The following is a 24,672-nucleotide window of genomic DNA, read 5'->3' on the forward strand; positions in this document are numbered from 1 at the left end:
CCAAAAGCGAAGCTAGAGGAGGACACATTTACAGCCTTCATTAGGAGCTTATAGTATTTTTTTTCTTCCTTCTCTGTGTTTTTACAGCCAGGAAACACTAATGGTTTCCTAAAGCCTCCATAAAAAAAGGCTTCAAGATCAGTGTTTCCTGACTGCAAAAATGGCCACAGGCGTGAGGGGAGCCCCTACTTATTACAATGCTGGCAACTCTCCACTGTTAAGAAAGGGGTAAACATTAAACTTTCACTCACCTTTCGTTTATCAACTGGACCCATTTTCAGTATTAAATTGTTTTCCACAAACTGATGCCTGCAATTATAATAAAATTCATCAGTATGCAAACCCAAGAGTAATATTGTTTAAAAACAACATTGTATAATAAAATCCCAGATAGATGTTAAATCAGACTGTTAACATTCCTATAAAATGACACAGAACAGACCTTGGGAATAGAAGGCACCTTCAGTACATAGCAGGACAGATTTCCATTCGAGTGCCTTTACGTTATAAGACACTAGCTTTCACAAGAACGTCATTCACCATATACTACACTGCAAGACTCACCATTGGTTTCCACCGACTTGTTTCTCTAGTAGTAGCCGCTTCTCCTCCTCTGAAAATTGTAGATCAAGCTCGAAAGAGTTATTATCGAGATCGTGAATGTACTGTTCAATGTTACTACCAGATCTCTGTGGCTGAACGGGTTCTGGTATTGGCAGCGCCTGGGAGGATACAGACGTGGCTACCTGCATTCCTCCGAATTGACTCAAGAGGTCATCATACTAGAAAGAAAGAGAAGGACATCAGCACTTTTTATAGTTAGTTGCCAACTGGCTTTTAAAATATCAATATCATGTGAGAAGGAAAGGTCATATAAAAGACGAATGAACACATGATGATTAGAAAACTAGTATTTACAATTTTTGATAGGGCAATGTCTTATACCAGTGCTTCCCAAATGTTGTTAAAGGAGAAGTCCGGCCAAAATTAATTTTTGATATGTTGTTACTTATGAAAAGTTATACAAATTTCTAATGTACATTAATTATGGGAAATGCACATATAGAGCTATTTCCCTTAATTTAGTAGATCAGGAAGTGTTAGAATTCTCTCTGAAGAAGTGACGTCACGACCCAGGGTGTAATTCCTATGGAGTGTCCAGCAGGGGGCGCTCTCTATATAGAAGTCTATGGGACTTTATTGTTTCTATGGGTTTCTATCTAATGTAATGCAATGTTATGTACAGTGTGCTTTATTGAATGAATACATCTATGGAATACTTTGGGGAGCAAGTGTCCTTGCTCCCCAAAGTATTGCATAAATGTATTAATTCAATACATTCGGATATCACAGTAAGCCCGCCGATCCGCCGAATTTCCGCCGCATTCCCGCCGATCCGCCACACGCTGATCCGCCGCATTCCCGCCGATCCGGACCATATACATTGAACTACAGCTCCCATCATCTGCTTCTAGTATGAACAGGTGATGGGAGCTGTAGCTGGGTAATGGATATGACATGCCGCCGGGCGCAGGGGGGAGCCGCTCAGTACACAGGAGCGCTCCCCCCTCCTCCTCCTCCTTCCGTGATAACTTCCGCCTATACCAATGCTGACTCCCTGCCTGGCCGCCGCTCTCCGCTCTCATATACCGGCTCCCGGCATCAGCGCGGACACCAGGATGCATCGGGAGCCGGTATGTATGGGGGGGAGAGCGGAGAGCGGCGGCCAGGCAGGGAGTCAGCATTGGTATAGGCGGAAGTTATCACGGAAGGAGGAGGAGGAGGGGGGAGAGCTGCTGTGTACTGAGCGGCTCCCCCCTGCGCCCGGCGGCATGTCATATCCATTACCCAGCTACAGCTCCCATCACCTGTTCATACTAGAAGCAGATGATGGGAGCTGTAGTTCAATGTATATGGTCCGGATCGGCGGGAATGCAGCGGATCGGCGTGCGGCGGAAATGCGGCGGATCGGCGGGCTTACTGTGATATCCGAATGTATTGAATTAATACATTTATGCAATACTTTGGGGAGCAGGGACACTTGCTCCCCAAAGTATTCCATAGATGTATTCATTCAATAAAGCACACTGTACATAACATTGCATTACATTAGATAGAAACCCATAGAAACAATAAAGTCCCATAGACTTCTATATAGAGAGCGCCCCCTGCTGGACACTCCATAGGAATTACACCCTGGGTCGTGACGTCACTTCTTCAGAGAGAATTCTAACACTTCCTGATCTACTAAATTAAGGGAAATAGCAGTATATGTGCATTTCCCATAATTAATGTACATTAGAAAATTGTATAACTTTTCATAAGTAACAACATATCAAAAATTAATTTTGGCCGGACTTCTCCTTTAAACTACAACTCCCATAATGCCCTGACAGCCGAACAAAGTGCAAATGCCTATTAGCAGGATGTTTGATAGCATAACCTACATAATACACTGGAGTACAGTCCGCATAATGAAGTTCATTGAGATTTTAGAAGAAATAAAATTTGTGAGGTGATGACCAGCAGGGAAAACAAAACACTTATACTATCTATAGAATAGGTGGAGAGAGAGGGGTGCGTCTGAGTGCTTCACTCTACACTTTGTGGCACATGACAGAGAGAGTTTTTGTCATGAGCACAGAGCTTAGAGAGAACCACCTTAGCATGCTCTTCTCAATGGGGGGGGGAACTGCCCATTTAAAAGGGTTGTTCACTACAACTAGATTTTCTCTGACTCATAACCGCAGCTACCATAGAAAAGAGTATTGCACAAGCATACACCTCTCGTGTAGCTATGGTAACAAATTTACAAAATTAACCTTAAGTCCACAATAAGGTGACAGGTAGAACTGGTTTTCTACCTATGCTAACTCTGTATAACATATAGTGGTGTCATGCTATGTGTAGGTGACTGCCGTTTACATCTAGATTTTATGCAGCTCTGAACCTGAAGTAACCTCGTTTTTTTTTAATCAATTATGCAGATATGTAAATGAGACTAATGAGCAGCAATAAGCTGCAGATTTTGCTACCAGCAATATACTAGAATACACATAGATATTCATGAATATTTACCATATATTAGAGATGGGGTGTGTAGCAAACATTAACCCCTTAAAGACCGAGCCAATTTCGATTTTGGTACTTCCGTTTTTTTCCTCCTTGTGCTTAAAAGGCCATAGCAGTTGCATTTTTTCACCTAGAAACCTACATGAGCCCTTATTTTTTGCCCCACTAATTGTACTTTGCAAAAAGTACACTGCAAAACCAGAAAAAAAAAAGTGTGTGGTGAAATTGAGAAAGAAAAAAAAAACGATTACAATGATATGTAACATGTATAACTTTTATTTTATCTGATGGCCTGTAAAAAAATTCAAACCATTCTTAACAAATATATGTTCCTTAAAATCGCTCCATTCCCAGGCTTATAGCGCTTTTATCCTTTGGTCTATGGGGCTGTGTGGGGTGTCATTTTTTGCGCCATGATGTGTTTTTTCTATCGATACCTTGATTGCGCATATGCGACTTTTTGATCACTATTATAATTTTTCTGGATTTGATGCGACCAAAAATGCGCAATATTCCACATTGGGATTTTTTTTACGCTTACGCCGTTAACCGTGCAAGATCAGGAATGAAAAAAATCTATAATTCGGGACTTGCGCGCGCGCGGCAATACCAAACATGTTTGTTTATTTATTTATAACATGGGAAAAGGGGGGTGACTCAAACTTTTATTAAGGGAGGGGGCTTTTTATTAACAACAACACTTTATTTATTTATTTTACACATATACTAGAAGCCCCCCTGGGGGGCTTCTAGTATAAGCACACTGATCTCTCATTGAGATCTATGCAGTATAGTTATACAGCATAGATCAAGGAGATAGGCACTGGATTGCTTCCGGCTGCTGCAGCCAAAAGCTGCTGACCCCGGCCGGTGAGGGATGTGTGGATCGCTCCTCCGGGACAATGTCCCGAGGGGCCGATCCATCCCACTAGACACCAGGGATGAGGCTGCATAAAGGATTCTTTGACAGCTGCATCTGAATCCTTATTTAGCGGGCACGGCGACTGGACCACGTCCGCTACTTGCCGCGGTCCCGGGCTACATGTGGCACCCGGGACCGCGGCCCTGCTCTGAACTCCCTGAGGTGGCCGCAGGGCGTAAATATACGCCCGCGGTCGCTAAGGGGTTAAAGAGGTTGTCCTGATATCATCTTTCTTCACCTCTGCTATTAGCAAGAATAAGAGGCCACAAGTCCTTATTGTTTGTGGGAGGGAACATCCTTTATGGACAGCAATGGTCCACAGAATTACCAGGGAGCTGATGGCTTCTCATTTTTCCATTCACTCTGATCCAAAAGTAAAGTTATCTGTGCAATGATTTCCTACTGTACTGCTCAAAGAGTAAAGAGTTCATTTGAAAGCCAAGCGTTCCCAAGTAGTGTTAATAAAACATGAAATAACTTACATTTCCATAAAACTCTTCATCATCTTCGGCCATTGCAGGCAAGTACGCTGTAAGTTTTGGAGGGGTCTGAAGGTGAAGGTCCTTCCACGTGATGCCATCAAAGAATGAATGAGCCTTAAGGGGGCCATATCCACCCATCTCCTCACAGCCTAATCGTTTCGTCGGATCTAGGACCTATGAAACAGAACATTCCTTTAATATATATTAACACAACCAATAAGGATTCATTTAGAGGCAACAAGCAGGTAGTTACAACTTCTAAATTAACAGAAAAACACTTATACAACCATGACAGTAAAGATGAATATCCAAATATAGGTGAACAAGTGTCCAAAAAGGACACTTATTCACAGAATAAACAGGAGCGATACCAGTGGTATGATTTGGGGGGGGGATGAGGGGGTCGGGGTTAAGTGGATTTAGTCACTACAGCAGTCAGTCATTTTCATAAATAAGCTTTCAGATCACATGTGCTGGAATAAGGTAATATATATATATATATATATATATATATATATAAAAAATAATATATATATTATATATACTGTATATATATTTATTTTCGCTGACTGATTGGGAAATTTAAAATATACCTTTTATTAATCACTTAAAATACCAAAAAAAAGACCAAAAAGAAGAGAAAAAACACAAAAAAGAAGGAAAGCTAAGTCCAAATGTGACATGAGCTTAACTCTTCACGCCCATCATCTAGGTTCCCCGCAACACTCTATTTCATAGACCTGCATATATTATTTCCTCATTTTATTGCACATAATTGACATAATTATCGACTTTTAGTTATTGCACTGATTTAGTATTTTTCACCATTATTGCATATAACTCATTGTTGCATCAATATCACTCATTTTCAGGGGTGCTCTTTAATAGTCCCTTACTGTAGCCACACAGTTTTTTTCACGTGCATTTACTCTCAGTCAAAAAATAAAATCACTTCCCTCTTTTTTCCTTAGGAGTCTGTTCAGATATGAATATTCCAGCCCAACACATTTCTTGTGAGATAAATCCTCAGGGGCTTGTTTCGCTCTTGGTGTCCTTTTTTCCCATGCAGGGTATCCATGTGAACAGCACTGATGATGGTGCGGTTTGCTTGTTTGTTTTTTTTCATTAGTTTTTGGTCTTTATTCGTATTTTAAGTGATTAATAAAAGGTATATTTTAAATTTCCTAATCAGTCAGTGATTATATAACGTCAAAAAGGAAATAAAATTGTATTTTGTGCGTTGTCAGAATATAAATCATAATATATATATATATTATATTTTTATATATTTTTTTTAAGCACCTACCAGAAGTTTTTCTACAAGGTCTTTCGCTCTGGGGAAGAACTTTTCTGGGAAGTCATATTCCAGCTTTATTATCTTCTGAAATATAAGGTATTCATTGCTGCGAAAAACAACACAGCAAACCGTTAACTTTGTGAGAAATTTACATAGAATGGACAAACAACTCCATTTATTTCAATGGAACTGATCTGCAAAACGGTACCCAAAATGAGGACAAGTATGGTAAGCGGTCACATTTTTCTAAGCCTAGAAAACCCCTTTAAGTGAAATCCTTACCCGGCTCTGTAGGGTGGTAATCCAGCCACTAACTGATAGATGATGCAACCCAGCGCCCAAAGGTCTGAACTGTGGGAGGAAAAAAAAAATGTTTTGAACCTTTAAATATGAGTAACCAAAGCTACACTAAAGAACAGCCACATGCTATGAAAAATGCTGCGTAAAATTCACAGCAGGTCATCAATTTTGGTCTTTTGGAAAGTAACAATTTTTTTCATGCATAGGGAACACATACATTTAAATGCATTCCATTTAATTGAGCATTTATATATGGACAGTAAAGACTATTGCTACCTGCAAATATGTACACATACAATCACAATTGCCAATTCTACTGTAACATATCTGTGACCACTAGGGGTCCTCTGTATAGTCAGTATCTTGTAGATGCTCCAGGTTATTCAAGTACACGATGCACACCACAAAGCTTCACATCCTAAGTAGTCCTAAGGGCAGGAAGCCTTAACATGAAATGGAGCAGGATGTAAAATATTCATCTGTATGAACCACACGTTTCCATTCTCCAGCGGAATTACCTAAAACAGTCTAGAGTGAACAGCAATGTCCTTAGTTAATGCGGTTACAGCCTAATAGACAAGCTTTTTTTTTTTTTATTGTAAGGCGTCACAGGTGATATACCCCATAGCCACTATATGTTTATTTCTTCTGCAGTGAAGCGACACTAGCAGATTGATATTTACAGCACTGACAAGACCAAATCTAGCCAGGATTCTAGTCCACACAATCCTTTCCAAGCATATCCCACTTTCTAAACAGGACACCTTTTTAATACACAAGAACCTCTATAAAGATGGAGAGACACAGACAGAATCTTCGTCTTCAGTTGCACATACCGTGTTTCCTCGAAAATAAGAGTGCCTTATATTATTTTTTGCTCCCAAAGAGGCAATATGTCTTATTTCTCTCAGTGCCTGGCTTTCCACCTACGACGCCGAGCCCCAGTCGCTCCTCCTCAGCGATCAGCCCCCCCCCCCTGGCGATCAGCTGCCAGCTCACTCACTATCAGGCTGGAGAAGACCAGAAGCATGCGGGCGGTGGGATGTACAATGGAGCACATGGCCGGGGGGACGTTCAGCGGAGCGTACGTTTGGACAGTACCGGCTGTGAAGGTCCACGAGGGGACTAAATGAGTAGCCGGGGGTTCACGGCCTAACTTTGGGGGGTGCCATATTTTCGGGTGGGATGCCTTACTTAAGGCTAGTTGGTAGAATGGGGGGGGGGGGGGTGTCTTATTTTAGAAGGATGTCCTATTTTTGGGGAAACACTGTAGTTCAACTGTTATATTCTACAGAATGGACTGATGTACAAGTTTATGGTGTTTGAGTACCAGAGCCAAAGTTTGGCTGAATCTGATCACTTGGCCGTGGAATCCCGCTGCCCGGAAAATTTGGATGCAACACTAGGAAAACCTAGAAAACATGGAGAGAGCCCTAGGCTGCATCCATCTTTTCCAAACAGCCAGTCAGGTTTCAGGTTCGGCCAAACTTACAGTAAGTTCGCTCGTCTCTATAACCTATGAAGAAACAATGTATTAAAGGAGAAGTCCTGTGAAACAAACAAAAAAAAAAAATGGACTGGAAGGCAGGAGGGTATGGGTACATAAAGCATACTTACCTATGCCCGTGCCCCATAACGCCGCTCCCATGCCTCGCTGACACACGCTGGCCTACTGCAGCTCCTCCAGCTGCAACATCACGTACCTAGCTGAAAGATTGCCCGCTCAGCCAATCAGTGACTGGGGCGGTACACCTGCATTCCCCCACCTTCCTGTCATTTTTTAGTTTCACTGGAAGTTCGCTATACACATTTCCACAGACATTTCCAGCAGATTGTTCAACCCATCTGTGCTTTCAGTGTTTGCAAACGCTCCTCCAATACTAGACAAGGATTGGGAGATAGGCCTCTGCAAAAAAAAAAAGTTGCTGCTTGTCCATCAGCAACTTATTTTCCAGCTTGGTAAGTGAGTGCAGTAATTGGGAGACATCAGCTGAATGCTTAAGCTATCTAATATGTATAGCCACATTACATTTGAACCTTCTGTTGGGAGGGACACTTCCTATTGTATACTTCTGGTGTCTGCTGCCGCCACCACTGATGGTGTGTGTCTCCTATTGATGTAGTAGGCAACCCTTATCTATGACAGACAGTTGAATGAAGCTCTATGAATACTTCTGACACATACACGCACCACAATCTTCATGTGAACAGAAACTAATAGCTAAGGATATTCACATATCGAACTGACAATTAACGTAATCAAAAACGCCTACTCCCATTTTCTTGCCAAATCAACTTCAGTATATGGATAAAGTTGGTTCAGCAGATCTAAGTGGCGTTCAACTTGTACCCAAAATCGAAGCATATCTCAGCAAAAAAAGGAAAGAGAAACACATCTCTAACATTTAGAGAGATCCCCGACTTTTCATCCACAAAGACTGCTCGAACTAAACATTTTACAAGTCCATCATCAAGGGAATAAGCTGTGAAAACCCTTTAGCCTTGCCTTTTACATGCTGATTTCTCCGTCAGAAGCTCAGGAGACACATACTGTGCTGTTCCGACAAATGAATTTGCTCTTGCTGTAGAAAAAAATAAAAAAATATATATATTACAAGTTCCCATTAATTATTTTGGCAGGCAAATGAATGTTCTTTTCTATCCTCTTAGTTCAATATTTTACAGCATATATTGTACTTTAAAATTCGATTTCTCCACACAGATTTGCAGTGTAAAAGTCACACTTACCTTTGTGTGACATAGCACTGATCAAAAGGACAGTAAATAACAGCGGACACAAACCTGATGGGTCGGCCATCGATTTGTTCAGTCTGCATAAATTACTGCCGCTTTTATAGTCTCCCAGGTGCCTGAAAACCTCCAAGATGACTTAGGTCCTCAAGGACTGTATCTAAATTTTCCAGGCACCAGTACTTATCATTTTACTGTAACTCTGCTCACTATGGGGGAGATTTATCCAAGGGTGTAAAATTTTAGACTGGTGCAAACTGCCCACAGCAACCAATCACAGCTCAGCTTTCCTTTCAGCACTGCCTAAAGTTGAGTAGTTTGCACCAGTCTAAATTTTACACCCTTTGATAAATCTCCCCCTATATGTTGAAACCTTTCTTTTATACTGTATGCCGATTTTTATTTGGGACTTACTTTTGATTTATATCTTGCTTATATATCAATCTGAATGTCTATCCTCAACAACGGCACCATATTCTAACTTCTTGCAACTAGCCGCATAGCACTTGAGATGAGAATTTTTGCACTGGTAATCCAGCAATATAACAGAAATCCACATGAGGCTAGGTTCACACTGCGTTTTCAGCATCCGTATAACGCATCCGTTTTTTGCAAAAAAAAACGCATGAAAAACGGATTGCAAAAAACGGATTCATTTGTGTGCATCCGTTTTTCCATTGACGTCCAAAACGGACCAAAAAACGTTGCTGACCCTATTTTTCTGGACGTTAAAAAAACGGATCCGTTAAATGGATGCTGAAAACGCAGTGTGAACCTAGCCTAACATAGAAAAGGTATATATGAATTAGTGATTGTGTATACCAATAACAAATGAGGGGGAAAGGAAGAAGAGGAGGAGGAAAAAATGGAATCAAGCAAAAAGAATAAAATAAATTGAAAAGGTGGTATTTAATAAAAATACATATTTAAAAAAAAGAAGAAGAAGAGGGGGGGGGGTGGAGAGGGAGGAGGGAAGGGGTCCAGGGCAGCAACGGATAGAACAGTCAGTGTACATCGTAGTGGCTTCTGTATCGTTCTTCAAGCCTGAACAAGAGGACCGTCTAAGTCAACCACTGGGGGAACACAGGTCAAGTCTTGGAGGTAGTCTATGCCATCCATGTGTTTTTAACTTAATTACCTCTTTAATTTACATAACCTCTATGTAAATAATTTAGGGGATGCGCCACACCAGGTGCCTTGCACCCGCTGGGCAAACTGGGCGTGAAGAGATTGAGGGGTGTGATGGAGAGGAAATTAGTTGAAGGAGGACCTTCTCCGCAGAAAGTGGGGGACATAAGAACAAAGTGACATATGGTCCGTTCAATTATAACATTGAGCAGGACAGGGTCAGACCTATGTCACATGACCAGGAATTAATATAGAAGAAAAAAAAAAAAAGGAGGGTGGACAAAATAGACCTAAAAGTAAGTGTGTGTGTGTGTGTGTGTGTGTGTGTGTGTGTGGGGGGGGGGGGGGGGGGGGCTCTTCTGAACAAGATCAATAATAATCTATTAGATTATCTAAAGGATAGGATCACATAAGAGGAGGAGATGATGCGGTAAAAGGGAAAACTGCACAATGACGTATGCCAATGTCCAGGAGAAGTAGCCATGCCTGAAAGTACATCTTACATACCTTGCCGGCTATCAGACGACAACACCTTCGCTGTCCCAAAGTCTGTGATCTGAATATGCATGTCTTCACTAAGCAAAATGTTTTCTGGCTTCAGGTCTCTGAAACAAATAAAATCGCTTTGCAATTACTTAAGATTACTTATTACTATACTATTATAGTGTGGTCTACAGCGACTATGTATGAGGTGCTGCTAATTGTCAGAAAATGCCTGACCAAAGTCTGCTGTAGGAATACCTTGTATAGAATACCTGCTGACAGACCCCCTTGTTGTAGCTTAAGACAAAACAGGGTCAATATGTAAAATCCCATTTTCACTTAATTAAAAACACTAACGTAAATTTGGTAGTCACTATATACAAGGGTAGTTTGGCGGTCCAACCTTAAAGTGACACTGTCACCTCCTTTTTGCATTCTGACTTTTCTACAAAGGTGTAATGAGTAAATTTAGCGTTTTTCATACCCTATTTTATATCATACGTCATGCTGCTTGTTCAAGTAAAAAGTGATCTTTTATCAACTGCAAATTGTGTTAAGTGGGCGAAGCTTCGCAACATTTAGCCCCGCCCACAACGCCACCATTGGACCCACCCCTCCACAACGTCATCTGCACATAAGCCCCGCCCCTCGCCCACAACGCCACCATTGGACCCACCCCTCCACAACGTCATCTGCACATAAGCCCCGTCCCTCATCGGCCATTGGAACAGGCTGGCCTAAAGGTCTACGCCCCATCCCCTTTAGGTTGGCCCACCAATGGGAGTCGAGGGGGCAGGGCCTGTATTCCGATGACGCCACAGAGAGGCGGGACCAATGGTGGTGCTGTGGGCGAGGCTACATGGCACTAATGTTGTGAAGCCCCACCCACTTAGTACAATCTGCAGTTAATAAAAGGGCCCTTTTTACTTGAACAAACACCATGATGTATGATATAAAATAAGGTATGAAAACTGCCGATTTACCCATTACACCTGTGTAGAGAAGTCAGAATGCAAAAAGGAGGTGACAGTGTCACTTTAAGTGTCAAAAAGCCCATTTAACCCCAAAAACTTATATAACCAGTATATGACCTCACCTGTGAATAATTCCCTTCTCGTGTAGGTATTCTAACGCACACACAATTTCAGCGGAGTAAAACCTTGTGCATGTTTCATCGAATGAGCCAATCTTTCTTATGTACTTCAGTAGTTCGCCGTTTTTGGCATAACTGAGGCCAAAGTCTGCAGCTCTTGTTAAGGAATAACCACTAAAGAAACCTGGTATTTATTTTCTTCTGTGCACGTCATGTGTTCGCAGCCTGCTGAAATTATCATAGTATCCAGAGGATGTTCCAACTGAGATCAGAGTGATCCAAGTTTCTCGCTGCTGGCAGAGAGTAACATCTGGCACTGTGCATGAGGACAGGTAGACTTGAGTAGTTCTTGAGCATAGTCCATACTCCCAGACATGACATTTGGTGTACATGTGCATCAAACAACGAAAAAGGGTTAAAAAGAGAACTTTGATCAAAATGCAAAGTTTCGAAGAGACTCTTATTTATACTTTACCATTATCATGGCGGCAGCTCTACTTAACGGTAACTGTTAACGGGCCAGATAACTGTATTGTTAGACGCAGATTCCACTTAAATATTACACTATGGCAAAGCCTTTAAATATGGAAACCTACATTTGGGTGGCTTCACATGTACCGTATTGCAGCAGATTTTATCTAAATAACTGAAGACAACATGAAATCTGCTGCGGATCCTGTACGTGTCAAATAATCTATTTGAGGTGACATGTCAGGTATGGGGCTAATCCATGGCCAGCAATGTCAAAATCTGAAGTCTGCGGGTATGCCTCAAATTCACGATGTAGATTCACAGACTGAATTTTTAGTCACGTTATCAGCGTGAAAATACCCTTAGGATTATTATATATTTAGCATTCATCACATGACCCGCTTCTCCTAATCTATGAATAGGACATGCTGTCTTAATACCTCACTATTTACACATCTTTTGCTCTTGGTTGCATGATGTTTTTTTTACAGATTTTACTGCTTTTGAGGATTTTTGTGTTTTTACTGATTTTGAGGATTCATAATGCTGGACAGCTGCCTTTACCCTCTAAAGCAAGGCTGGAAAGCCAGATGTTGCTAAACTACAATTCCTACAAAAACTGTAGTTTTGCAACATCTGGAGGGTTGAAGGTTCTCCATCTCTGCTCTAAAGCACTGTCCTTCAGAGCCAAAACATTTTTATTTTTTCAATCAATGCAAGAGTGATAACTTTATTATTTCTCTGTCTATAAAGCTGATCCTGGCCAATGCGGCAGGATACTGGCCGTACTTCACATTGCCTTTGCCATTCACTAGGCCTACCATTACATCCTACTGTGGTTAGACCACCACGATTAGGCCACAATAGCATGTAAAATTACATACCGTGATCACATCATCTTACAGCACTTGCTTTAAAGGATACATAATTTTTCAACATCTTGAAATGTGAAGTATAGCTTGACGAAGAACGGGTGGTCCAATCGTGACATGACATCTCTTTCCCGGGTCACATATGGTACCTTATTCTCCTTTACAATGTGCCGCTTCTGTAGAATCTTAACTAGAAGGTAAACACAACACACATTATATTAATAAAGGATGAGTCAATAGTTGGCCTAAGGAATAATTAGAGGCTATGTACACAACTTGTTCTTAGAACTACACAAATTAACATCACAGCCGGCTGCTGTGTACATGGGCCACAAATATCTCACAGGCAGACCAAAGTAATGTTTTTAATGCTTCTCTAAAAAGGACTCCAGTCATTTGATGATGATCACACTCTGCGACAGGCTGTAAGGTGTTATTGGTGCTAAAAGAGGTATTATGGAAACCACATATATGTAAAGGAGGAGGTCCTCAACTGGCCACCTTAGATGATGCATCAGACATCCTGTAGATAGGTCATAAAATATTTATATATATATATATATATATATACACACACACACACACACGCACACACTTATTTTATTTTACATTTTTATGTTCCCGCTCTCTCATCATACAAATGTAAAATATACTTACTGGCATACTCTCTTCCTGTTGCTATCTCTTTGGCCAAAACAACCTATTAAAAAAATAAAAAACAGCCCAATTAATTTATACATCATATTAACACTAATGCAGAAAAATGACTTTTCTCAAAGGCTCTATAGAGAAAACTGCACACATGACCGTCTCCTAATACCTGATCACAAGTTGTCCCGTTGCAGTAAAAACTGCAAGGGAATGCGCCAGAAGTGTTCTATTCCAAGAGGCTGTTTAATGCACTAAAAGGGTATGTGCATACTATGGAATACGCGAGGAGAATTCAAGCAGCGAGTATCATCGAGTCTATGGGATAGGCGGAACTTTAAGCGGAGGCCACACGTCAGAATCCGCTTGAAGTCTCTGCACGTATTCCGTAGTGTGCACATACCCAAAAGCTGGGATTTACAGCAAACTTAACAGGGCACCTTGCCCATTAGAGATTTCAGGTGTCCCTAATGAGTACTATCCCAAATGTGACAATCCTTTTAAAGTTTGTCATTTCAGAAAACACATCAAAGGTAGCGCTCTATCAATAATCTAAAGGGACATGTCAAAGGTTTATGAGTGGGGGGTCTGTGTGAAAAGACCCCTACCAATTTGTAAGAACCCGTAGGTGAGTTGTTTCTTCCTGCTAAAATTCGCTCATAGACCTAGCGGTCTTCAGCAATTGCAAGGCAGCAGAGACAGCAGTGCAGGTCTCAGCGTCCAGATGTCCACAGTTTGACATGTCTATCTGATGTGTAAGAAAGTTAAAACATTAAGAGGAAAAAAGTCTCACTTTTCTACCCCTTGTAGCTGCAATGCAAACAATGCATAAGTACTAGTTCCTGTTATTACTGAATAATGCATAGACTATATTTCGGCTTCTGGCTTCTACAAACCCACAGAAGGATTCAGATCATCAGACTGATCAATACATGGGGAAATCCATCTGATGTGTCAAAGTCCTACGTAGGGCTGGGCGATTAATCGAATTAATTCGATTAATCGCCCAGACAGTTAGAATCGATTTGATTTTTTGTGAAAATCGTAAATTCGATTTTCACAAAAAATCATTGCGGGCGGCGCGGTAAAGTGTCGGGTCCGGAGAGAGTTGCAGGACGGCGCGGTGAGGTGCAGGGCCGGCAGTCAGGAGAGATGTGGTACCGGCGGCTCCAGCCTCTTCACAGAGCCGCGGCTGACCTCTCCCGCCCCTTACACGTTAGTGCCGCGCTGAGCTGCGTCCCGCTCTCTTCCTGTCACACGTGCAGGTCCTGTTCTGTGGAGGAGGCGGCAGGGATCGCAGCAGAAGGAGAGAACGTCGCTGCCCGCTGTACAGCTCCAGGACCCGCAGCGACGTTCTCTCCTTCTGCTGCGATCCCTGCCGCCTCCTCCACAGAACAGGACCTGCACGTGTGACAGGAAGAGAGCGGGACGCAGCTCAGCGCGGCACTAACGTGTAAGGGGCGGGAGAGGTCAGCCGCGGCTCTGTGAAGAGGCTGGAGCCGCCGGTACCACATCTCTCCTGACTGCCGGCCCTGCACCTCACCGTCCTGACACTTTACCACGCCTGCCTAGTCCCCCTCAGCTGCCCCATACCCCCTCAGTGTCCCCTCAGCTGCCCCATACCCCCTCAGTGTCCCCTCAGCTGCCCCATACCCCCTCAGTGTCCCCTCAGCTGCCCCATACCCCCTCAGTGTCCCCTCAGCTGCCCCATACCCCCTCAGTGTCCCCTCAGCTGCCCCATACCCCCTCAGTGTCCCCTCAGCTGCCCCATACCCCCTCAGTGTCCCCTCAGCTGCCCCATACCCCCTCAGTGTCCCCTCAGCTGCCCCATACCCCCTCAGTGTCCCCTCAGCTGCCCCATACCCCCTCAGCTGCCCCATACCCCCTCAGTGTCCCCTCAGCTGCCCCATACCCCTGAGTGACCCCCAGCCGGCTTCATATCCCTCAGTGACCCCCAGCCTGCCCCATACCCCTCAGTGACCCCCAGCCTGCCCCATACCCCTCAGTGACCCCCAGCCTGCCTCATACCCCTCAGTGACCCCCAGCCTGCCCCATACCCCTCAGTGTCCCCTCAGCTGCCCCATACCCCTCAGTGACCCCCAGCCTGCCCCATACCCCTCAGTGACCCCCAGCCTGCCTCATACCCCTCAGTGACCCCCAGCCTGCCCCATACCCCTCAGTGACCCTTAGCCTGCCCCATACCCCTCAGTGACCCCCAGCCTGCCCCATACCCCTCAGTGACCCCCAGCCTGCCTCATACCCCTCAGTGACCCCCAGCCTGCCCCATACCCCTCAGTGACCCCCAGCCTGCCCCATACCCACTCAGTGACCCTTAGCCTGCTTCATACCCCTCAGTGACCCTTAGCCTGCCCCATACCCCTCAGTGACCCTTAGCCTGCCCCATACCCCTCAGTGACCCCCAGCCTGCCCCATACCCCTCAGTGACCCCCAGCCTGCCCCATACCCACTCAGTGACCCTTAGCCTGCTTCATACCCCTCAGTGACCCTTAGCCTGCCCCATACCCCTCAGTGACCCTTAGCCTGCCCCATACCCCTCAGTGACCCCCAGCCTGCCCCATACCCCTCAGTGACCCCCAGCCTGCCTCATACCCCTCAGTGACCCCCAGCCTGCCCCATACCCCTCAGTGACCCCCAGCCTGCCCCATACCCCTCAGTGACCCTTAGCCTGCCCCATACCCCTCAGTGACCCCCAGCCTGCCCCATACCCCTCAGTGACCCCCAGCCTGCCTCATACCCCTCAGTGACCCCCAGCCTGCCTCATACCCCTCAGTGACCCCCAGCCTGCCTCATACCCCTCAGTGACCCCCAGCCTGCCCCATACCCCTCAGTGACCCTTAGCCTGCTTCATACCCCTCAGTGACCCCCAGCCTGCCTCATACCCCTCAGTGACCCCCAGCCTGCCCCATACCCACTCAGTGACCCCCAGTCCACCCCATACCCCCTCAGTAGTACTACTACACCCATCATCTATACCTGTACTACTACCACACTCCTCATCTTTACCTGTACTATTACACCCCTTATCCACTATACCCTCACTACTACTCCCTACCTAGATGAAGGCACAAAGAAGATCGCCTATACTATATGGGGGCACAGAGTACATAGGGCACATATTTGGGAAAACTACTTATATGGGGCACACAATGTGTTTGTCTACTACATGGGGGCACAGGAGGAGCACTGTTACACTGGGAAACAATATAGTTGTCTCAAACGTCAATAAAATCGTATCTGATGCTGCAGGGAGAAAAATGTCCTATTTATTTAGCAAAAACAAAAAAATCGAGATTTAAATCAAGAATCGTCCAAAATTTTTTAAAAATCGAGATTTTATTTTTTGGCCATATCGCCCAGCCCTAGTCCTACGGTAAAACTTCCTATGACATTAAAATGAGCAAAGCCCCACAGATCTTTATGGTAATTTGCTTAGAACATTGTGACTGCAATTTCCAGTCACACGACACGTCAGTAGATTATTGGTACACAGCTGGGGATTAATAGGTTTGGACCCCGTCTATTTCCAGGGGACACAATGCCCTATAGAGTGATCCAAGGAAAGAAGTGAGCTTTTACAATACAACACATTGTGAAACCTTTAGATAATCACAGCAGCCATGGAGCCCTAGGCCGAAGCTGTCAACTCATACAGGGGGAAAAAAAAAAAATCAAAAAATGAACCCACTGTTGAAAAGGACCCTTCACCGAGGATTTTGCCGAGTTTGAAGTCCTGGGGACGTTTCTTTCGAGGCTGCTGTGTGGGTTGTTGTACAGTCTGCTGCTCGGACTCTGCTTTGCTAGCGTCACTGGTGGAGCCTGCTCGGGCGCTGCAGTTTGTAAGGGCAGGCGAAGACCCAGAGTCTGAATTGATCACGAGAGAAGGAGATGGGCAGGGGCACATAACCACGTTGGACTGAATAGGCATAGTATCATACTAAAGGGAGACAAGAGGAGAAAAAAAATCAATAAAGCATTATAACTGACCTTTAAAAAACATCAGACACTTAATAAAAGGTAACAGAGGCAACTGTGTGCCCCAGACAGAGCATATACCCAAGTGATTGTCGATATTAAGTACCTGTGTATTACAGTACATCACCACAAAGTCCAGATTCCTCATCTAACCCAGGGATGGGGAACCTGTGGCCCTCCAGCTGTTGCAAAACCACAATTCCCATCATGCCTGGAAAGCCAAAGCGAAGCTTTGGCTGCCCATGCATGATGGGAATTGTAGTTTTTTTAACAGCTGGAGGGCCAAAGGTTCCCCATCCCTGATCTAAACAGTCAGGAAATTGTTCTGTATATGATCGACTTAAATGCATTTATTCCGCGGATTGATTAAACCCCCCCCCCCCACTACAGGAACCCTCTAAATGACAGCGGCGGCTTTCATAGACAGACCCTTCAGTGGGAAGGACTCACTGTTAGCACAGCTGCTTTGAGTCTATGCTATTTGTATGTCATCTCTGTTTGTTTTTTTACAGAAACTCCAATTTACTCTCACATACCAAAGGGGGGTTTTCCAGACGCTCGGTAGAAGGGCCAAAAGCTATGAGGTCCAGGGTTTCTCCTGCCCAGTGGTGCCAATGCGGACGGACAAAGTTATGACCATAAGTAACCTATAGCCACAGCGAGGAGATCAGTCTGAACACCACGTACAATGGCTGTAACCTCTATGAACCGTAACCACATATCCTCAAATTAAATGTCACAATATAAAGACAAGATGTAGACCAGGAAGACCAATGTTGGTACCATGGAATTATTAAGATATTTACAATAGTTTGGTTTTTCTTTTTAACAAACATTATTAAGTAAAAATTGCAGTCTAGTCTTGCTTGTTTGACCTGACTAGAATAAAATTTAAAAGGGGAACTTCAATGAATGTTTTTTTTTTTTCTTTTAAAATCAACTGGTGTAACAAAGTTATATAGATTTGTAGTTTACTTCGAATAAAAAATCTCCACTGTTCCAGTACTTATCAGCTGCTGTATGTCCTGCAGGAAGTGGTGTATTCTTTCCAGTCTGACACAGTGCTCTCTGCTGCCATCTCTGTCCATGTCAGGAACTGTCCAGAGCAGTAGCAAATCCCCATAGTAAACCTGTCCTGCTCTGGGCAGTTCCTGACATGGACAGAGATGGCAGCAGAGAGCACTGTGTCAGACTGGAAAGAGTACACCCCTTCCTGCAGGACATACAGCAGCTGATAAGTACAGGAAGACTTGACTTTTTTTTTAATAGGAGTAAATTACAGATCTGTACAACTTTCTCTTACCAGTTTGAAAGAAAACAGATTTTTGCCAGAGTTCCCTTTAAAGGGGTATAAACAGGATATGCCATATATATCTGGAACCAGTGTCTATCTCCAGTATGGGGGTCACCTGACCCTTGTTCTGTGGGTATAGATAATCATTTAACTGTATACTTTTAGGTTCCTACCATTGTGTACACATTATAAAGACCCATCTAGTAAAAGCCTTGGTGTATACAATTACACGTTTTACGCCAGTATAAGAACGCAACTCTTTTGTCGCACCCTACAGACACAAAATCCATACGCTTCAATGGGACATGAAAAAGTAATGATAAAATAAAGGAAGAGATAGCTGTTGGCTGAATGCTGGTTTGGCTAATGGCTACCTTTTGCATTGGGCTAACTGAGCCAATGCTGGCATATATGCCAGGGACTACACTCGCCAACCATTAAAGTGTGAAGAAAAAAAATAGAAAAAGAAACGAAAGTGAAAAATTCCTGCCATTAGAATAGAATGAAGCAGCCATTTTCTGTGAACTAATGAAGCCAATAAATTAATTGTCGTATTACAGGAAACTCCTACATATAGGAAATGATACAGATGCTAAGCCTTACCAGCGAGGGTTCCAGGCAGATAAACAGTAAGTGGTACTTTCCATGCACCTGGCGGCTGCTGCTATTTCTGGATCTTCTATCAAATGAAAACCACAGGGGTTTGTCCCTTACACGCTGTGCCTTGAAAATATTTACACCGTATCATCCAGTCCCTGTTACACCAAGTAAAGACGCCGAGAGAGAAACCACCTGTCAGATTGGCTGTGGATTTGTGTCCGGCAATTCCGCAGCAGGTTACAGCAAAGTAAATGGGGGGGGGGGGGGGGGGGGGATGAAATCTTATTAAAAAGATTGGGGAAATTTCCCTGCCTGAAGCTGACCTAATTGTACAACCTGAAGCAACTTCCGGGGCCACTTGGGTCTCTGTGTGACACGGAGCCAGGGAGAGAATCTGAGCGTTCAGCTTGTTACCAAATCAATACAAACTTTTGACACGTCTCTACAACACCTCAAAAGCTTTTCTGGAATAGGCAGAATGATAAAACCCAGATAGGTAGAGCATGGCAACAGATCAATATATCTGATACCTAATGACTGACTAAAGGTTCGTTTACACGTAATGATTACCGTGCGAATTTGCGCGATAACGATCCAATTCGAACAATAACGTGTAAACGCAGCGAACGATCAAACGACGAAAGAGAAATCGTTCATTTTGATCTTTCAACATGTTATCAAATCGTTCGTAAAGGAAAAAAAAAAAAAAAAAAAAAAAAAAAAAAAAAAAAAAAAAAATCGCTGATAGTCTGGCCGTCCGCAGCCCCGCTCGCAGCCCGGCCCCCCGCTTATTCGCAGCCCCCTGCGCCACTGATCGCCACCCCGCTGCTCCGATCGCCGCGAGCATACGTTACCTGCAGGTCTTCGAAATCCCCGACTCCCCTCTTCAGTGCACTGATTGGCTGAAGAGGAGCCGTTTGAAATTCCTGGCTCCCCTCTTCAGCTAATCAATGCACTAAAGAGGGGAGTCTGGGATTTCGAAGACCTGCTACGCGGAGCAGGTAACGTATAAATTTCAAACGGCTACTCTTCAGCAAAGCAGTGCTGCCTTGCATTGATTGGCTGAAGAGGAGCCGTTTGAAATTCCCGGCTCCCCTCTTCAGCCAAACGGCTCCTCTTCAGCCAATCAGTGCTGAAGAGGAGCACTGATTGGCTGAAGAGGAGCTGTTTGAAATTCCCGGCTCACCTCTTCAGCCAATCAATGCACTGAAGAGGGGAGTTGGGGATTTCGAAGACCTGCTACGCGGAGCAGGTAACGTATGCTCGCGGACGGGGCGGCGGCAAACGGAGCAGCGGCGATCGGAGCATTGTTAAACACACGATTGGGCCAATTATCGTTTCGTGTAAACGCAGCATAAGACCTGTCCTGCCTCGGAAAAGAGTGGTTACTAAAAATGAGCGAACCGGGTTCGGGTTGGAGTCCATCCGAACCCGAACTTTCGGCATTTGATTAGTGGTGGCTGCTGAACTTGGATAAAGCTCTAAGGTTGTCTGGAAAACATGGATACAGCCAATGACTATATCCATGATTTCCACATAGCCTTAGGGCTTTATCCAACTTCAGCAGCCACTGCTAATCAAATACCGAAAGTTCGGGTTCGGATGGTTACCTTTTTGCTAGAGATCTTAGTATGGAATTATGCTGACTGTGCTATGCTATACAGCAAAAAAGAAAACAGAAAAAAAAAACAACAACATGACTTAAAGAGGACCTGTCACCCCCCGTGCCGGGGTGACAGGCTCCCGACCCCACTATACTCACTTGATCCCGCTGGGTCCCGCTTCCTGATCCGGTCGGGTCATGGAGATATCAGCTCCCAAAGCCCGGCGAGGAGAGTCAGACGCTCATAGAGAATGAATGGGGAGTCCGATGCTCCGTCGTTCTCTATGGGCATCGGACTCTCCTGTCAGCGCGCGCGACGGGCTTCGGGCGCTCATATCTCCGTGACCCGACCGGATCCAAAAGCGTGACCCGGCGGGATCAGGTGAGTATAGGGGGCTGTAACGGGGGGTCAAGAGCCTGTCACCCCAGCACGGAGGGTGACAGGTCTCCTTTAACATCACTTCTACTGTCCTTTTGGCCTCCATCCGATGAACGGGGAGCTTATATGTGAGACAAATGAGGAAAAGGATTTCCCAACATACATGGTAAGTAGAGTCAAGCACTGACAGCTAAGAATTGTATACAATTAGAATTTTTTTTTTTTAATGTTCAATCTGTTTTATTAAAGTGGTTTCAAAATAACCACTTTAAATCACTTTAAATAGGTTTGTTTTTTTTTTATACGCAGCACCTCACTGAAGAAACTTTTAAGCTGCAGTACTGCACACAGCCTGCAGACAGCACATGGCACTTTTTTCCATCACAATGCAGCCATGTTTGTAATACAATGGTTCTGATGGCCTTCAATGAATCATATGACTCCGTCTACCAGAGCTTGTGGTCCAATCCTGGCTCCCACAGCTTGTTACCATGTATCATTGTGAATGACCCATAGGGTATGTTCACACTCAGAAAGATCAGCATAATTCCATGGTGGAGCTCTCTACTTCCTCAGTATCTCTATGGGAGGGCTCATGTCAATTCTTTAAGCGGAGAGCGACGGAAGGGGAGGCCTGAGTCCTCCCATAGAGATCCTGTAGGACACTGAGGCAGGCGGGATTCTGCAGCAGAGACCTCAAACCACTGAATTCTGCCAATTATACTCAGTGTGAACATACCCTTAGAGCACAATACGAGAACACTACCATCACCTGTGTGGAACTCCTGGCTGATATCTCAATACACTGGAGCAAGTCACAACAGGTGAAAATGATACATTGTGAAAATGATACAAACCACACCGCAAGCATATTATGGAGTTACACAAAAATTTTGTGCACTAGATAAGACCATATACGCATGTGTAATATAAATGGTGGTCAACTCTGTATAAGTGATGTAAAGTCTCGTGTAAACTGACATACAAAATAGAAGCTGGGGACAGCGTGTACCATCCGGTAAAGCAGGAATGGGGAACCTTCGGCCTTCCAGCTGTTGCAAAACTACAATTCCCATCATGCAGATACAGATTTTTAACAATAAATACTTTACTTAAAAGGGGTACTTCAGCTATTTAGATTTTTTCTTTCAAATCAACTGGTGTCAGAAGGTTATACAGATTTGTATGGGGATTTCTTACTGCTCTGGGCAGTTCCTGTCACAGACAGAGGTGGCAGCAGACAGCGTTGTGTCAGACTGGAAAGATTACATCACTTATTGCAGGGCATGCAGCAGCTGATAAGTACTCAGAGTTGAGATTTTTAAATAGATGTAGTGTACAAATCCATATAACTTTCTGAGATTAGTTGATTTGAAAAGAAAAGGGGGGGGGGGGAATCACTGGAGTACTCCTTTAAAGAGTCACTGTCGTATTTTATTTTTTTTTCTTTGCAGAAATCAATAGTCCAAGCGATTTTAAGAAACTTTGTAATTGGGTTTATTAGCCAAATATGCCATTATCTGCATTTAAAAAGCCTTTCCCAGGTCCCCCCCTCCCTCCTATTTTCCATCCACTGCAAAATATCAGGAAATTGTGACTCGTTGCATCAGACATACCCAGTCTGTTCTAGGGAGAGGGGAGGGGGGAGTAAGCCGGCAGCAGAAAGCAGATAACAGAGGATTACAGGCACAGAGCTGGGTGAACGCTGTAATCAGAGCTCAGAGAGGTTAGAGGTGACTGTCAGAGGAGATAGAGGGTGATGTATTTGTAGATTAACTCTTTGTTGTCCTGTTTTGGTCTTTTATTTAGCTCTCTCCATATGAGAACAATGAAGACAGGGGGGAAATTTTCAAACTGCTTTTTCATGATAAAAATGCATTTTTCGGCTAATAAACCCAATTACAAAGTTTCTTAAAATCGCCTGGACTATTGATTTCTGCAAAAAAAAAAAATCACGACAGTGACACTTTAAGCAACCAAGTCCATGTGTCATCTACAGTGATGACAATGCAGTTATAGGATTATACCTATAAACCGTGACCTGTTGTCACCAAAATAAAGGAGTAGTCAGAGAGCTGCAGAATGATGCAATAAGCCTGCAATCCAGGGAAGGCGCTAAACAAGCAGTGAAGTGACAAGACAGTTCTTCCAGAAAAAGCAGCATCTTCAAGAGGCACAACGTGATCTTCCCTTCCAAACTAGGCGCAGGTCTGAGCAAATCCTCACATAAACACCGGCTGAATATAGCCGGCTAATGGAGGCTGCAAATCCCCCGAGGCCGGATAGAATACAAATGAGTCACACAGATCCTCCTCATGGAGTCTATGTATCTGGGCCCATCATGTGGGGAAAGAAAAGCTGAAGCTGCTGGAAGGACTGTTCACACTGAGCATTTCTGCATTTGAAGTAACTAAGCTGAAAAGTTTCACTGTAGTCCACATACAGCAGAATTTTATGCTGCAAATGCACAGCAAAATCTACCTGTTACCTACAGATGTAAGAAGTTTTGATTTGTCAGGGTCCCCCACCAATCTATACAACATGTGGGGAGAAACACACAGCTGAGCGCTTCTCTCCCTGGCTGGCTGCTCTCACCATCTGACAGCATAAGACCAGCTCCATGCACTTACAATAAGCCTATGCGTGACCTGTAGAGATGAGCGAACCGGGTTCGGGTTGAGTCCATCCGAACCCGAACGTTCGGTATTTGATTAGCTGGGGGTCCTGAACTTGGATAAAGCTCTAAGGTTGTCTGGAAAACATGGATATAGCCAATGACTATATCCATGTTTTCCACATAGCCTTAGGGCTTTATCCAACTTCAGCAGCCACCGCTAATCACATGCCGAAAGTTCGGGTTCGGATGGACTCGAGCATGCTCCAGGTTCGCTCATCTCTAGTGACCTGCCATTGCATTCTAACTCGGGTCCCTGTTTTTGAGATCACAGGGGGCCCTAGCGGTCAAAACCCCCTGTGATCGGATAGTTATGCCCTAATGGTGCGTTTACAGAGAGTTTCATCTGACAGATCTTTGAAGCCAAAGCCAGGAACAGACTATTAACGGAGAACAGGGCATAAAGGAAAGACTGAGATTTCTCCTCTTTTCAAATCCATTCCTGTCTTTGGCTTCAAAAATCTGTCAAATAGTCTTTCTGTGTAAACACACCCATTACCTGTGGACAAGGGATATCTTGAAAGCCCCTTTAAAGTGTTACCGTCAAGTCAAAACTGTTTGTGTGTCTGTCACATGTCAAAAGTTTGGTCTTCTTTTGTCCAATTAAGTC

At 44.0% G+C, this 24,672-nt stretch overlaps 1 protein-coding gene across 1 annotated transcript in view; it reads right to left on the reverse strand.

Moving 5' to 3' along the window:
• The window catches only part of PDPK1 (3-phosphoinositide dependent protein kinase 1), a 41,007-nt gene that overhangs the window by 5,889 nt on the left and 10,446 nt on the right, over positions 1-24,672 (reverse strand). The window contains exons 2-12 of the mRNA XM_069983900.1: positions 17,226-17,474; positions 13,529-13,571; positions 12,924-13,061; positions 11,532-11,676; positions 10,460-10,557; positions 8,580-8,655; positions 6,056-6,124; positions 5,783-5,879; positions 4,477-4,650; positions 565-782; positions 252-309 (exon numbers count right to left, since the gene is read on the reverse strand). Coding sequence (XP_069840001.1) covers positions 252-309; positions 565-782; positions 4,477-4,650; positions 5,783-5,879; positions 6,056-6,124; positions 8,580-8,655; positions 10,460-10,557; positions 11,532-11,676; positions 12,924-13,061; positions 13,529-13,571; positions 17,226-17,474 — 1,365 coding nt within the window. The remainder of the gene's footprint in view (positions 1-251; positions 310-564; positions 783-4,476; positions 4,651-5,782; positions 5,880-6,055; positions 6,125-8,579; positions 8,656-10,459; positions 10,558-11,531; positions 11,677-12,923; positions 13,062-13,528; positions 13,572-17,225; positions 17,475-24,672) is intronic.

This window comes from Dendropsophus ebraccatus, chromosome 9 (genome assembly GCF_027789765.1).
Source record: "Dendropsophus ebraccatus isolate aDenEbr1 chromosome 9, aDenEbr1.pat, whole genome shotgun sequence".
NCBI lineage: Eukaryota > Metazoa > Chordata > Amphibia > Anura > Hylidae > Dendropsophus > Dendropsophus ebraccatus.